The sequence below is a fragment of the Oncorhynchus kisutch genome, linkage group LG26 (genome assembly GCF_002021735.2).
Source record: "Oncorhynchus kisutch isolate 150728-3 linkage group LG26, Okis_V2, whole genome shotgun sequence".
NCBI lineage: Eukaryota > Metazoa > Chordata > Actinopteri > Salmoniformes > Salmonidae > Oncorhynchus > Oncorhynchus kisutch.
In genome coordinates, this window is record NC_034199.2 from 31,111,572 (window position 1) to 31,126,732 (window position 15,161).

The 15,161-nt window shown below is 42.6% G+C and overlaps 1 protein-coding gene across 1 annotated transcript in view; it reads right to left on the reverse strand.

Moving 5' to 3' along the window:
- Window positions 1–3,465: 3,465 nt before the first annotated feature.
- LOC109871294 (protein phosphatase 1 regulatory subunit 1A-like) overlaps window positions 3,466–15,161 on the reverse strand; it is a 55,569-nt gene continuing 43,873 nt past the window's right edge. Inside the window, exons 3-6 of the mRNA XM_020462119.2 lie at window positions 12,265–12,284; window positions 11,809–11,875; window positions 10,049–10,237; window positions 3,466–4,359 (exon numbers count right to left, since the gene is read on the reverse strand). Of these exons, the coding sequence (XP_020317708.1) occupies window positions 4,256–4,359; window positions 10,049–10,237; window positions 11,809–11,875; window positions 12,265–12,284 (380 nt within the window). The 3' untranslated portion in view covers window positions 3,466–4,255. The remainder of the gene's footprint in view (window positions 4,360–10,048; window positions 10,238–11,808; window positions 11,876–12,264; window positions 12,285–15,161) is intronic.

Here is a 15,161-nt window from a genome sequence, read left to right on the forward strand (position 1 = left end):
AGTCATTTAGGTCAACATTGGATCATTCAGAGTTCCTCACTGAACTTCTGGAGAGAGTTTGCTGCACTGAAAGTAAAGGGGCTGAATAATTTTGCACGCCCAATTTTTCAGTTTTTGATTTGTTAAAAAAGTTTGAAATATCCAATAAATGTCGTTCCACTTCATGATTGTGTCCCACTTGTTGTTGATTCTTCACAAAAAAATACAGTTTTATATCTTTATGTTTGAAGCCTGAAATGTGGCAAAAGGTCACAAAGTTCAAGGGGGCCGAATACTTTCGCAAGGCACTGTATATCTGTCAACACAGTCATACACATGATGTATAATCCTGTAATATGATTCTGGCCTGCGATGGCAAAAATATATTTTATTGTGGCCCTCCATATAAAATAATTGCCCAGGCCTGCTCGAGAGGGAATGTTGGAATGTTGGCCTCTAGACGTGGTGTGGTCACAACAACATACAGGAACTCAAGTCCTTCTGTTGACCTGATTTTAGAATTCCTCACAATCAAATATCGACTGCATTCTCTACCAAGGGAATTCTCTTCGATTATAATCACAGCCTTATATTTCCCCCCCCAAGCAGACACATCGATGGCTCTAAACAAACTTTATTTGACTCTTTGCAAACTGGAAACCACATATCCTGAGGCTGCATTCATTGTAGCTGGGTATTTTAACAAGGCTACTCCCTAAATGGTATCAGCATATCGATTGTGCAACCAGGGCTGGTAAAACCTTGGATCATTGCTATTCTAACTTCCGCAACACATATAAGGCCCTCCCCCGCACTCCTTTCAGAAAAGCTTACCACGACTCCATTTTGTTGCTCACTGCCTACAGACAGAAGCTAAAAACAAGAAGCTCCCGCGCTGAGGTCTGTTCAACGCTGGTCCGACCAATCTGATTCCACGCTCCAAGACTGCTTCCATCACGTGGACTGGGATATGTTCCGCACTGCGTCCAACAACAACATTGACAAATACGCTGATTCGGTGAGCAAGTTCATTAGAAAGTGCATTGAAGATGTCGTTCCCATAGCAATTATTAAAACATTCCCAAACCAGAAACCGTGGATTGATGGCAGCATTCGTGTGACACTGAAAGTGTGAATCACTGCTTTTAACCAGGGTAAGGTGACCGGAAACATGACCGAATACAAACAGTGTAGCTATTCCCTCCGCAAGGCAATCAAACAAGCTAAGCGTCAGTATAGAGACAAAGTAGAGTTGCAATTCAACGGCTCAGACACAAGAGGTAGGTATGTGGCAGGGTCTACAGTCAATCACGGATTACAAAAAGAAAACCAGCTCCGTCACGGACCAGGATGTCTTGCTCCCAGGCAGACTAAATAACTTTTTTGCCTGCTTTTAGGACAATACAGTGCCACTGGCACGGCCCGCAACCAAAACCTGCGGACTCTCCTTCACTGCAGCCGATGGGAGTAAAACATTTAAACGTGTTAACCCTCGCAAGGCCGCAGGCCCAGACGGCATCCCCAGCCGTGTCCTCAGAGCATGCGCAGACCAGCTGGCTGGTGAGGTTACAGACATATTCAATCAATCCTTATCCCAGTCTGCTGTTCCCACATGCTTCCAGAGGGCCACCATTGTCCCTGTTCCCAAGAAAGCTAAGGTAACTGAGCTAAACGACTACCGCCCCGTAGCACTCACTCCCGTCATCATGAAGTGCTTTGAGAGACTAGTCAAGGACCATATCACCTCCACCCTACCTGACACCCTGGACCCACTCCAATTTGCTTACGACCCAAATAGGTCCACATACGATGCAAACCACACTGCCCTAACCCATCTGGACAAGAGGAATACCTATGTAAGAATGCTGCTCAGCATTTAACACCATAGTACTCTCCAAACTCGTCATCAAGCTCGAGACCCTGGGTCTCGACCCCGCCCTGTGCATCTGGGTACTGGACTTCCTGACGGGCCGCCCCCAGGTGGTGAGGGGAGGTAACAACATCTCCACCCCGCTGATCCTCAACACTGGGGCCCCACAAGGGTGCGTTCTGAGCCCTCTCCTGTACTCCCTGTTCACCCACGACTGCATGGCCATGCACGCCTCCAACTCAATCATCAAGTTTACGGACTACACTACAGTGGCAGGCTTGATTACCAACAACGATGAGACGGCCTACAGGGAGGAGGTGAGGGCCCTCGGAGTGTGGTGTCAGGAAAATAACCTCATACTCAACGTCAACAAAACAAAGGAGATGATTGTGGACTTCAGGAAACAGCAGAGGGAGCACCCCCCTATCCACATCGATGGGACAGTAGTGGAAAGGGTAGTAAGTTTTAAGTTCCTCGGCGTACACATCACAGACAAACTGAATTGGTCCACCCACACAGACAGCATCGTGAAGAACCTCAGGAGGCTGAAGAAATTCGGCTTGTCACCAAAAGCGTTCACAAACTTCTACAGATGCACAATCGATAGCATCCTGTCGGGCTGTATCACCGCCTGGTACGGCAACTGCTCCGCCCACAACCGTAAGGCTCTCCAGAAGGTAGTGAGGTCTGCACAACCCATCACCGGAGGCAAACTATCTGCCCTACAGGACACCTGCACCACCCGATGTCACAGGAAGGCCATAAAGATCATCAAGGACAACAACCACCTGAGCCACTGCCTGTTCACCCCGCTATCATCCAGAAGGCGAGGTCAGTACAGGTGCATCAAAGCAGGGACCGAGAGACTGAAAAACAGCTTCTATCTCAAGGCCATCAGACTGTTAAACAGCCACCACTAACATTGAGTGGCTGCTGCCAACACACTGACTCAACTCCAGCCAATTTAATAATGGGAATTGATGGAATTTGATGTCAAATATATCACTAGCCACTTTAAACATTGCTTCTTAATATAATGTTTACATACCCTACATTACTCATCTCATATGTATATGTATATACTGTACTCTATATCATCTACTGCATCTTGTCTATGCCGTTCTGTACCATCACTCATTCATATATCTTTATGTTCATATTCTTTATCCTTTACACTTGTGTGTAATACATGTATCACTAGCCACTTTAAACTATGCCACCTTGTTTACATACCCTACATTACTCATCTCATATGTATATACTGTACTCGATACCATCTACTGCATCTATGCCGTTCTGTACCATCACTCATTCATATATCTTTATGTACATATTCTTTATCCCTTTACACTTGTGTGTATAAGGTAGTAGTTCTGGAACGGTTAGGTTAGATTACTCGTTGGTTATTACTGCATTGTCGGAACTAGAAGCACAAGCATTTCGCTACACTCGCATTAACATCTGCTAACCATGTGTATGTGACAAATAAATTTGATTTGAATAATGTAACTTAATATTACCCACTTGGGGGAGCTGTTGCACACCTTTCCCCTTGTAATGCTGTTAACATACAGTTACACTCCCTTTATTGACACAAGAAATACACTGACGACATGTGTGGGTACATATTTTTATTTTGTTTTAGGAAATCTTCCCATAATTAATTTGCTGAGATAACAATTAGCCTACTAAAATAATGATGCCTGCCATTCAAAAGAGAGGGTTTGGCAGTAGATGTTAAATTACGTGTCCATGAGGCTGTAGAAATGACATTTGTTTGTCATTTTTGTACAATAATGAATGATGAAAAAACATACAGGTTTCGCCAAGTGTTCATAAAATGAGTAACTTTATTAGGACTTAAGACACTCCAGAGAAGACCCTTGTTTGCAGGACGTCTTTGTTTGTACCTCAGTGTACTGTATGTAGTACACAAGTCTGCTATACTGTATGCACAAAAGCCCAGTTTCAGTATAAAATACTACAAAAATATATGTGAAATATCACCAAGTGTTTTTACATTATGAGATGACAATGTGAGATGCAAAAAATAGGAGATATTTTCTTTTATAAGAAAATGAAAACTAAAACCTGTATATTTCCAGTGAACGTTAAGTGCATATCAGTCAGTATTGCTGTTGATATTCCCCACATACTCTCTTATTACAATATATAACGATAATCCAACATACATAACCAAGACTTAAAAGAAGAGTTTGAGACAGAGAAATTCATTAAATTGTCCTTTCTTGACCTCAACAATACAAGGCTGAATAAAATGGATTATGAGTTTAAAAATTATAACCTGATCAAGTTTAGATACATTTCTAACCAAGAGTTCTTAACCCAGTCATGTGTTTGAACTTTTAACCATCAGAAACATGGATCTGCAGTTTGTGTTCCTCTTCACTTTGGATCCTTCTGCTTGTCTTCCTCCTCCTCCCTCTCCTCCTCTTTCTCTTCTTCCTCAGGGAAGGATACTTTTGATTTGCTCTTGAGCAGCTTGACCCCTGGGGATTGGACAGACAGAGTGCTGGATAGTCATGGGTAATGTGACAGACTGTGACTGCAGTCACAGAGAGATCAATAGGAAACCCACTCAGTGTGTTCTAACAGCTACTAGCTCTTCACACTGACACACACTGTGTCATGATCTACAAGCCTAAACTACAATAATTTCTGTCTATGTAGTCCCCTTGCTGTCAAAGGATGAAACTATATGTCCATCAGTGTTGGGACTGTAGTAAGTGTTTCAGAGGATGATGCTGTGTTGTTGTTGTTGTGTGTAAGCATGATGCTGTTTGTGACAGCATAGGGGCCAACTGTCATCTGTCCTGTGACCAGACCATCTGTTAGTTAAGGTTACCAGAGTGCTCCTTGCAGCTACAATCAACAGCTCATGTTTCAAAGAGCTTTTTTCACTCTCTTGATAAACACTCAGTGATGACCACACGTATGACTCAATATTCTTTCTGACTCATATCCGCTGACTACAATCTACATCAGTGGTGTAGTGGTTTACCCACCTTTTTTGTGTGGAAAAAAGCATTGAAAGTATAGGGAGTGTTACATTTTTCACCACAACTGGTGATTAGTCCCCCCCCCTCCCCTCCCCCACTACAGCACTGATCAACATCAACCCACAAGCCGTTGTCTCAAGAAAATACAGTACATAGTGTATGACTCACTAGACTTGACAATGTGAATTTGTTCACCCGCACCTCCTAAACAACAGTATTGAACTACACCTGTTACTAAGCATTCTACAAATAAAACAACATTGGCTTTTCCTGGCCTACTTGACTGGCCTGATCTTAGATCGCTTGAGGTGACAAGGCAGCACATAGGCCCAGATTCCAACTCCAGGTAATCACACCGTAAATGGCTTTTCTCTCTATGTGTATTCTGACCTTGAACTTAAGCATGAGAATAGCATGAGATTCACCTACTATTCGTCTGAGGTGGAGCTTGAATAAATGAAGGTGGAGGTGTCTACAGCAGTGGAGGCTGGTGGGTGGAGCTATAGGAGGACGGGATCATTGTAATTTCTGGAATTGAATAAACGGGAAGGTATGACATGTTTGACTCCATTCCATTTGTCAATCGAGCCATTACAATAAGAACGTCCTCCTATAGCTCCTCCCACCAGCAAACTCTGCTCTACAGATATGCCATATTCTGTCCTTGACTTAATTCTCTAATTAATTCCACCACCTTTAAGCGTGAAGAAACCATGAATATGGTCGAGCGAACCTACTGGTTCCAGGTGGAAAAAGCATCTACTTTCTTTTTTCTATAGAGAACACCATTCTCCATGCACTGCTTTATTGATTATATTTTTTAAAATAATTTTAATAAATATATATTATTATTATGAACAAAACAAATACCAAAACATAATTATACAAACAAATGTACATAAACCTAACAGACGGGAAGTACATATCGAGATACATTTTCAATTTGCCAAAATGTTTGATGGTACACATTGCTTTTTTGTTTTTACACTGACTGATCATTTCAAAATAATATTTCAATTCTATCTTAAACATTGTGAAGAGCAGTTTGTACTCCACCCATTTCATTTTATGGATAAAGAATATGCCATGAAAAATAAACACATGAACAATGAAAGTTAAAATCAGGGTCCATATCATTTGGTTCCAAATAAAACATGATATCAGAGTCTTTCAAATGAACATGAACTCACTCCAAAATCATCTGACATAAGAACAGTCCCAAAATAAAAGACTCTCTGGGTCACAACCACAAAATACACATTTGTTATCAATAGCTATTTTGAATCTGTGTATAATACAAGTCTTTACGGGGTAGATTCTATGAATGAGTTTATATGATACTTCACCTTATTAAATATAAAATATTTTCCAGACAACAACAAGACTTTGTTCCAGTTCACTTGTCCTAGGACTGCATTCTAGTATCTTCTAGCAGAGGGAATAGTAACATATTGACATAGTTTTTTTATATACACATTATTACATTTACAGTTTAATATATAAATTCCTTCTAACTGTGTCGAAGCGACAAAATCCTCAACAGTGGCACTTGGAGTACTGTTATATTCTAAACGAAGAATAGCACCTTAAGGGACAGCTTTAACAACTATTTGAAACTACTCAAGAGTGAATGTAACATTGTGTGTTCTCATGAATTCTGGATAACAAGTTTCTCTTCCCTCAATCTTTTAAGTTCAGCCATTTCTTTACCTCTCTTCATGGCTGTTTGTCATACTTCCTTCATTCCCAATATTTCCCATAAGACTTAAATAGTTGGGCTTTCCTCCAATAATCTTGTATATCTTTGGCATCCATCTTGAAATGATCATCTCCCAACAGTCTACTATTGAGTTTCCAATAACTCTGATTCGATTTATTAACTTCAGATCCATTCATATTTAAAGATGAGAATATATTTTTATGATCAGTAAGAATTGATGGTTCAATTGATACCCTGGCTCATTCTTGATTGTCTGGACATGTCCTTGTTACTCCAAGTGAAGTCCTTTTTATCAGGACATTTAGATGTCCAAATATCGAATAATCCAAGACCAAGACATAGATTATTAAACTCAAGATTAACAATGCTGTATCTGTTAGTTTTCACTTCTCCATATAGTCAACATATTTTTTTGTATAGCCTCAATTTTCAGTTTTCATAATTTTCCCTAACCGTGTCCTCCAAGCCATATATGCCCTTTCACCTATCTTTGCTGTCAAAAGCATCACAATATTGTTTTGCATCTCAAGAGGTGACACCCTCTTGCCCTCTCATCTTTTTCCCCTGGGGCTTGACTGGAGTGTCGTGGTCGTAAAGTGACAGCCTGAGCTGGGGACTGGGTGGGTGCAAGTTGTCAGCATTGTTGTCCGTGCTCACCAGATTTTCATCACCCACAGCAGTATTTTCCCCCCACAGTTACATTCTGAAGAGGAGTACCCAAAACCATACCATCTTTTGCGGTTAATTGTCCATCTGATGATTGATCAATTTATTTTATTTTGGTTCTGGTCGTGGAAGTTTTCACGAAGACATTCTCGTTTTTGAGCTAGCTAGCTGATCTGGCTATCTAGTGTTGTCGCTAACGTAATAGTTTGAAGTGAATAGCATGCAGAAAGTAATCAATTACTTTGGTAAACACACTACACCATATTCATACAGGGTTTTATGACCATAGAAATGACCACATGGTCCTATTTGGGTGAGGAAATCCAATAATTCCTTCAGCTACCAGAAATAATCGCATCTGCACTGACCACCATCTTGGGCGCCTGCACGGCTTTATAATGTTTTGATAAATGTATCATGTGAGACACTATCAGGCGCCACCGTCGGTAATACCCGTAATACCGGTAATACACTCTTAATTTTGCCTACTGTTCTGACGTGGTGCTGCACATGTAGACTATATCCTGTTTTAGAGAAGCTCAATTAGTATTTGGTAGCATTGCCTTATAACTTGGGTCAAGCATTTCGGGTAGCCTTCCACAAGCTTCCCACAATAAGGTGGGTGAATTTTGGCCCATTCCTCCTGACAGAGCTGGTGTAACTGAGTCAGGTTTGTAGGCTTCCTTGCTCGCACAAGCTTTTTCAGGTCTGCCCACAAATTTTCTATAGGATTGAGGTCAGGGCATTGTGATGGCCACTCCATACCTTGACTTTGTTGTCCTTAAGCCATTTCGCCACAACTTTGGAAGTACGCTTGGGGTCATTGTCCGTTTGGAAGACCCGTTTGCGACCAAGCTTTAACTTCCTGACTGATGTCTTGAGATGTTGCTTCAATATATCCACATCATTTCAGTACCTCATGATGCCATCTATTTTGTGTAGTGCACCAGTCCCTCCTGCAGTAAAGCACCCCCACAACATGATGCTGCAACCCCCGTGCTTCACGGTTGGGATGGTGTTCTTCGGCTTGTAAGCCTCCCCCTTTTTCCTCCTAACATAACGATGGTCATTATGGCCAAACAGTTCTATTTTTGTTTCATTAGACCAAAGGACATTTTTCCAAAAAGTACGATCTTTGTCTCCATGTGCAGTTGCATACTGTAGTCTGGCTTTTTTATGGCGGTTTTGGAGCAGTGGCTTCTTCCTTGCTTAGCGGCCTTTCAGGTTATGTCGATATAGGACTCGTTTTACTGTGGATATAGATACTTTTGTACCTGCTTCCTCCAGCATGTTGTTCTGGGATTGATTTGCACTTTTCGCACCAAAGTACGTTCATCTCTAGGAGACAGAACACATCTCCTTCCTGAGCTGTATGACGGCTGCGTGGTCCCATGGTGTTTATACTTGCGTATTATTGTTTGTACAGATAAATGTGGTACCTTCAGGCATTTGGAAATTGCTCCCAATGATGAACCAGACTTGTGGAGGTCTACAATTGTTTTTCTGAGGTCTTGGCTGATATCTTTTGATTTTCCCATGATGCCAAGCAAAGAGCCACTGATTTGAAGGTAGGTCTTGAAATGCATCTACAGGTACACCTCCAATTGACTCAAATTATGTCAATTAGCCTATCAGAAGCTTCTAAAGCCATGACATAATTTTCTGGATTTTTCCAAGCTGTTTAAAGGCACAGTCAACTATGTAAACTTCTGACCCACTGGAATTGTGATACAGTGAATTATAAGTGAAATAATCTGTCTGTAAACAATTGCTGGAAAAATTATTTGTGTCATGCACAAAGTAGATGTCCTAACCGACTTGCCAAAACTATAGTTTGTTAACAAGAAATGTGTGGAGTGGTTGAAAAACAAGTTTTAATGACTCCAAACTAAGTGTATGTAAACTTCCGACTTCTACTGTAGATAGCGGAATAGGCCTAGCATAAATAAAAAAATACTTTAAATTTTGCAGCTCAGGAGGTTATTCTAGACAAGTCTCTTCTGTGTCTTTATCATTGTCACACAAGTCATTTGCTGATGGCCCAAGCCTATACTACGTCATCTACTGGTACAACGTCGTTATTGAATGCAGTTCTAAAACAAGCTCTAGATGTGGTGTATTGAGAAATGTGTTATGTGTTAATGAGTTTAGATTTAAAATGGTTGCACATAGCCAATGGGATTTGTATGCAGAGGTTGAGTTATTTGAATTAACAAATGACAATGGGGTTTCCATTCAAGCATTGAACTGGTTGGATTATGAGATGCAAGGGGGGTTAAAGTTCAATGATGTATTGGGGAGTTGGGCTGAAGACACTATACAGAGTAGTAGACTGGAATGTGTTAAGGAGAACATTAAATAAATCTGTTCCGTTTATTATAAGCACGCTTTGGTGTCTTCAGTAAAAGAACCCAGCATCTTAGGATGCAACACTAGACTTTTATTATGAAGATGAAACCAGAAGCTGCAAAGCAACTCTAACATCTGGGCTAGAGTTGCTTGATTGACTAGCTAACTTCAACTAGCTACTGTTTGTCTACTGCCAAAAGTTTGTACATATACAAAAAGATCTGTAACTAAGTAAATGGTGACGTAAAGTAAGAATCCAACATGTGAATGTTCGTAACATAGGGTTTGTACGTACTAATTTAACATTTACGTTATGTTTCAAGCATGGCTTTTCTTACGATCCTAACAATTTACGGATGGATTTTCGTGCGATCAAAACGATACGTACGTTCAACCTTTTGGCAGCTATCTCACTCCATATGTGTGGAGTTGTGATGGCCTTACCTGGAGTAAAGGGAGGCTGGTGTTGATAGGGGGTGTCTTTGCGCCTTGGTGTGTCTGCCAGTCGTGGCAGATCCCCTGATAGCTCATCTGCTAGGGCCAGTGTATCTGTGTGGGACTGGGACAGTCTGGTAGGAGGCAGGCTGTCTCTGTCCTCACTGTGGCCTCTACAGCAGTCTGTGGGCTCTCTGTCTGTGGAGGACACACACAGTACATTATAGAGGTCCACAGTATGGCGAAGTGGGTGGGGTTATGTCCTGCCTGTTTGGCCCTGTCCGGGGGTATCATCGGATGGGGCCACAGTGTCTCCTGACCCCTCCTGTCTCAGCCTCCAGTATTTATGCTGCAGTAGTTTATGTGTCGGGGGGCTAGGGTCAGTCTGTTATATCTGGAGTACTTCTCCTGTCTTATCCGGTGTCCTGTGTGAACTTAAGTATGCTCTCTAATTCTCTCTTTATTTCTTTCTCTCTCTCGGAGGACCAGAGCCCTAGCACCATTCTTCAGGACTACCTGGAATGATGACTCCTTGCAGTCCCCAGTCCTCCTGGCCGTGCTGCTGCTCCAGTTTCAACTGTTCCTCCTGCGGCTATGGAACCCTGACCTGTTCACCGGACGTGCTACCTTGTCCCAGGCCTGCTGTTTTCAACTCTCTAGAGACAGCAGGAGCGGTAGAGATACTCTTAATGATCGGCTATGAAAAGCCAACTGTCATTTACTGCTGAGGTGCTGACCTGTTGCACCCTCGACAACTACTGTGATTATTATTATTTGACCATGCTGGTAATTTATGAACATTTGGCCATATTCTGTTATAATCTCCACCCGGCACAGCCAGAAGAGGACTGGCCACCCCTCATAGCCTGGTTCCTGTCTAGGTTTCTTCCTAGGGAGTTTTTCCTAGCCACCGTGCTTCTACACCTGCATTGTTTGCTGTTTGGGGTTTTGGGCTGGGTTTCTGTACAGCACTTTGAGATATCAGCTGATGTAAGACAGGCTATATAAATTAATTTGATTTAATTTGAGTCCAATGATCACAATTATAATGGTGAGCTTAATTTGTACGGAAATTGGTCTCCTACTCTTAACCTTTGCTCTCGTGACTGAGAAATGTGTGTTTTCTATTTCCTTTCAGATTTTTTCTGGGAACACAGAATGTTGTTTTTGTGTTTCCGTAATTGCATGAATTACCAGTATAATCTGTAGCCCTATGCCTTCCAGCCAAACCTGGGCCGATTATTTTACTGGACCATATTCAGCATGCAACTGAATTCAAGGCCATCCAGCCTGGGGTGTTTGGCCATGTTGGATATTTTCTAATCTACACACTAATTAACAAGCCAGGTTTGTGAAGAAAATATTTGTTGTGGTATAAAATTGGACCATAAATAGGCTGCTGTGCTGAAATAAATGTTGATCCTCTGTACATATTGTCTGAATAACAACTATCTATTTGAAAGACATGCAGTAGGATGGTGTAGCTCTCTGTTTGCCCTGTCTATCACTGCAGCTAAAGTAGGATTGTGTAGCTTCCCTGGTCAGTCAATCAATATCTAATGTAGATTTACAGTGCTACCTCCTGTCTAAGTCAGCACCTGACTAGCTCTGTCACACATTTCAGTGGTCTCTGTGGAGGTATAATGCTGACTACAGACGTTTCATGAGTGTTTCCTACACTCTCCAGAATAAAAGGGAGAGTATGAACTAATGGCACTTCCATCTCATCATGTTATGGCAGTTTGTGTGAACAAGGTTCTGTACTGTACCTTTCATGGTGGGTTGAGAGTAGACACTGTGTTTCCTCTGAGCAGGAGACGACTCTGCACTCTGGACCTGGTGGTGTATAGGGATGGAGGGAGGAGGTGTAGAGGGATGAAGGGAGGAGGTGTAGCGGGATGGAGGGAGAAGGTGTAGAGGGATGAAGGGAGGAGGTGTCGAGGAGGAATGGTGCGGGTGGAAAAGAACAGCATATGAACCAACAAGGCAGAGCCAGAGATCCCATTTCACTGATGCTATTTCAGGAATCAATGACAACTGCATCAGAAATGCCTCCTGAACCATAGACAACAGCTAGAGATAAGGTTTTTGCAATCTGGCTATTCTGTCCATATCCAAACATGCAACATTTAAATAAAAGTTGATTTTATGGGAAATTATACTTGTGACATCACATGAATTTGAAACAGAGCAGCCAGGTATGGGTGACAGTGTGTGTAACCTACCTCTCCTTGATGCTTGTCATCTGTGGGAGAGAAAAGCAGACAGTTAGTGATGTGCAGCCTATCTGTGTGTTGAGGCTCTGCACCCACCCACCCAAATGAAATTGAGATCTCCAGCAAGCAGAGGGTGATTCATAGGGTGTCATTGAGACAGTTCTGATGATGGGTTTTATCACCATGAACATGACAGCTGGAGCTTAAAATCAATAACTAGCTAACCATTTTGTTGAATGAACAGCACTGGGCCATTGATAAAACCTTCTAGCCTTTGTTTGATGAGGAGAACACAAGGACAGGACAAACATGTGAAACACATGAGTACGTTTATAAATGAATTGGACTGTATCACAGACATGCCTATGTTGTATTCTGAAGGTCAACACAGTACAAGAGCACATAAACGGAAGAACAACATGTGAAACACATTAACATGACTCATTTGTTGAATGCATGGCAAGGGGCAACACACAAGCCCTGTATTGTACAGTATGTTGTCCTCTGAGGCCAGCTCCATGGTTTTCACATATTATATATCTGTTTGGGAGTGTTCAATTAAAGCCATAGGGCACTGTTATTAACCTTCCGAAGTGGCCTCTCTTCAAGAGACACAGTTCAGATGACATTCACAGGGAAATATCAGCAAGACAGAGAGCTGCTTGTAGCTGAAATAATGGCTGGGAATAGTGAAAAGGGTCCCACGCACACTACAGTATGCAGCTCACATACACAGACAGAGTTGAGCAAAACAAGTTTCACCCGACACAAGCAGACAAACTACAGACAGACTACATTACAGTACACCACCCAGTACCATTCACAACACACAGGCAGGGTAATGTAATTGTAAAAGGCCAGATAGCATAAACAGTTGATCAACTAAACAAAGAGCTTGACGAGACAACTAGGCTGGAGAAAACTGTCCATAAAGACATTGACTACACCCATGGAGACGCAGGTGGAAAGAGGGATGGAGGGAGGGATAGAACCAGGCTCATGAAGGGAACAGAACTGTCCCATTGGTTCAAATCAAATCAAATTGTAGGTGAATGCTTACAGTGAAATGCTTACTTACAGCAGCAGTAAAATAACAATAGCGAGACTATATACAGGGGGTACCGGTACAGAGTCAATGTGTGTTGGCACTGGTTAGTTGAGGTAATATGTACATGTAGGTAGAGTTATTAAAGTGACTATGCATAGATGATAACAACAGAGAGTAGCAGCGGTGTAAAAGAGGGGGGCAATGCAAATTGTCTGGGTAGCCATTTGATTAGGTGTTCAGGAGTCTTATGGCTTGGGTGTAGAAGCTGTTTAGAAGCCGCTTGGACCTAGACTTGGCGCTCCGGTACTGCTTGCCATGTGGTAGCAGAGAGAACAGTCTATGACTAGGGTGGCTGGAGTCTGACCATTTTTAGGGCTTTCTTCTGACACTGCCTGGTATAAAGGTCCTGGATGGCAGGAAGCTTGGCCCGAGTGATGTACTGGGCTGTTCACACTACTCTCTGTAGTGCCTTGCGGTCGGAAACCGAGCAGTTGCCATACCAGGCAGTGATGCAACCAGTTGCTCTCGATGGTGCAGCTGTAGAACCTTTTGAGGATCTGGGGACCATGCCAAGTCTTTTCAGTCTCCTGAGGGGGAATAGGTTTTGTCGTGCCCTCTTCACGACTGTCTTGGTGTGCTTGGACCATGTTAGTTTGTTAGTAATGTGGACACCAAGGAACTTGAAGCTCTCAACCTGCTCCACTGCAGCCCTGTTGATGAGAATGGGGGCGTGCTCTGTCCTCTTTTTTCCTGCAGTCCACAATCATCTCCAGTTATCTAAGTTTGCCATAAACACAGACCTGGAACTGAGGAGGAAGAAATCCATTGATAAAAGACAACCTGGGTCTATGATGCAACACACACACACATACCGATGCCATTCTGACAATGCGACAACTCTAAACTGGCTCCTGGATGCAGGGCCCAGGCCTGGCTTCTGTCAGACTATTTCATTGCCACCCAGTAGATTTGTGTTAGATGGTTTGTCACTTAGACAGGAGTGGCCCAAATGGCACTCTATTTCCTATGAAGTGCACTACCTTTTACCAGATCCAATAGGGTCAAATGTAGTGCACTATATAGGGCCCTCAAACTCAACTCTGGCCCTCGAAGCCAGTTCCACTGCTATTTTAAATTGTTCTCCTCTAATCAGGGATTTAGATGGGACACAAGGTGGGATGCAATAAATCATCACTTCGAACAAAAAACCATCAGGCGCCGGACCTTGAAGGGTAAGAGTTGAATATTCCTGATGTAGGGAAAAGTGTTCCATTTGAGAAGCAGACAAGAATACCCCCTACTCTGCCTGGACCTCTCTATGAAAAACATACGGGCCAGCACACCCTCCATCAACTAACAGTACCAACCCTTTCCCTTTCTCAGTACAATGTGATAGATACAACCTGTTTGTATACTGTACAGGCACGCACAGCTTTCTATCAGCTTTGAGGTGTAAAACATACACCAGTGTTTTATTACAGACAGCTCCTGTACTCACATCTCTAGTTTGGTCCTTATGGCCTCTTCTAACTGTCTCACTGTCATCCACAGCTGTGCCTGGGGGCTTTTGGCATAGGTCCTCCCAGTCTTACTCTATGGTGACCTTTCCAAAAGTAGTGGGGAGGACCAGAGTGTGGACAAGGCAGCTTGTTTTGCTGTGACTGTGCTGCAGTGTATGAGTTGTGAATATGGCTAAGCAGCAGGCTGTGCTGCAGTCTGAGCTGTAAGCTGTGGCTGTGTCACAGGGAAGGTATTTGTGCTGATGTCACATTGTGACCCTCTCACACAATGTTCTGGATCTCTCACCCCAGGTTAGATTCCAATCTCACTGTTTCAGGATGACGCAACACAGACAGAA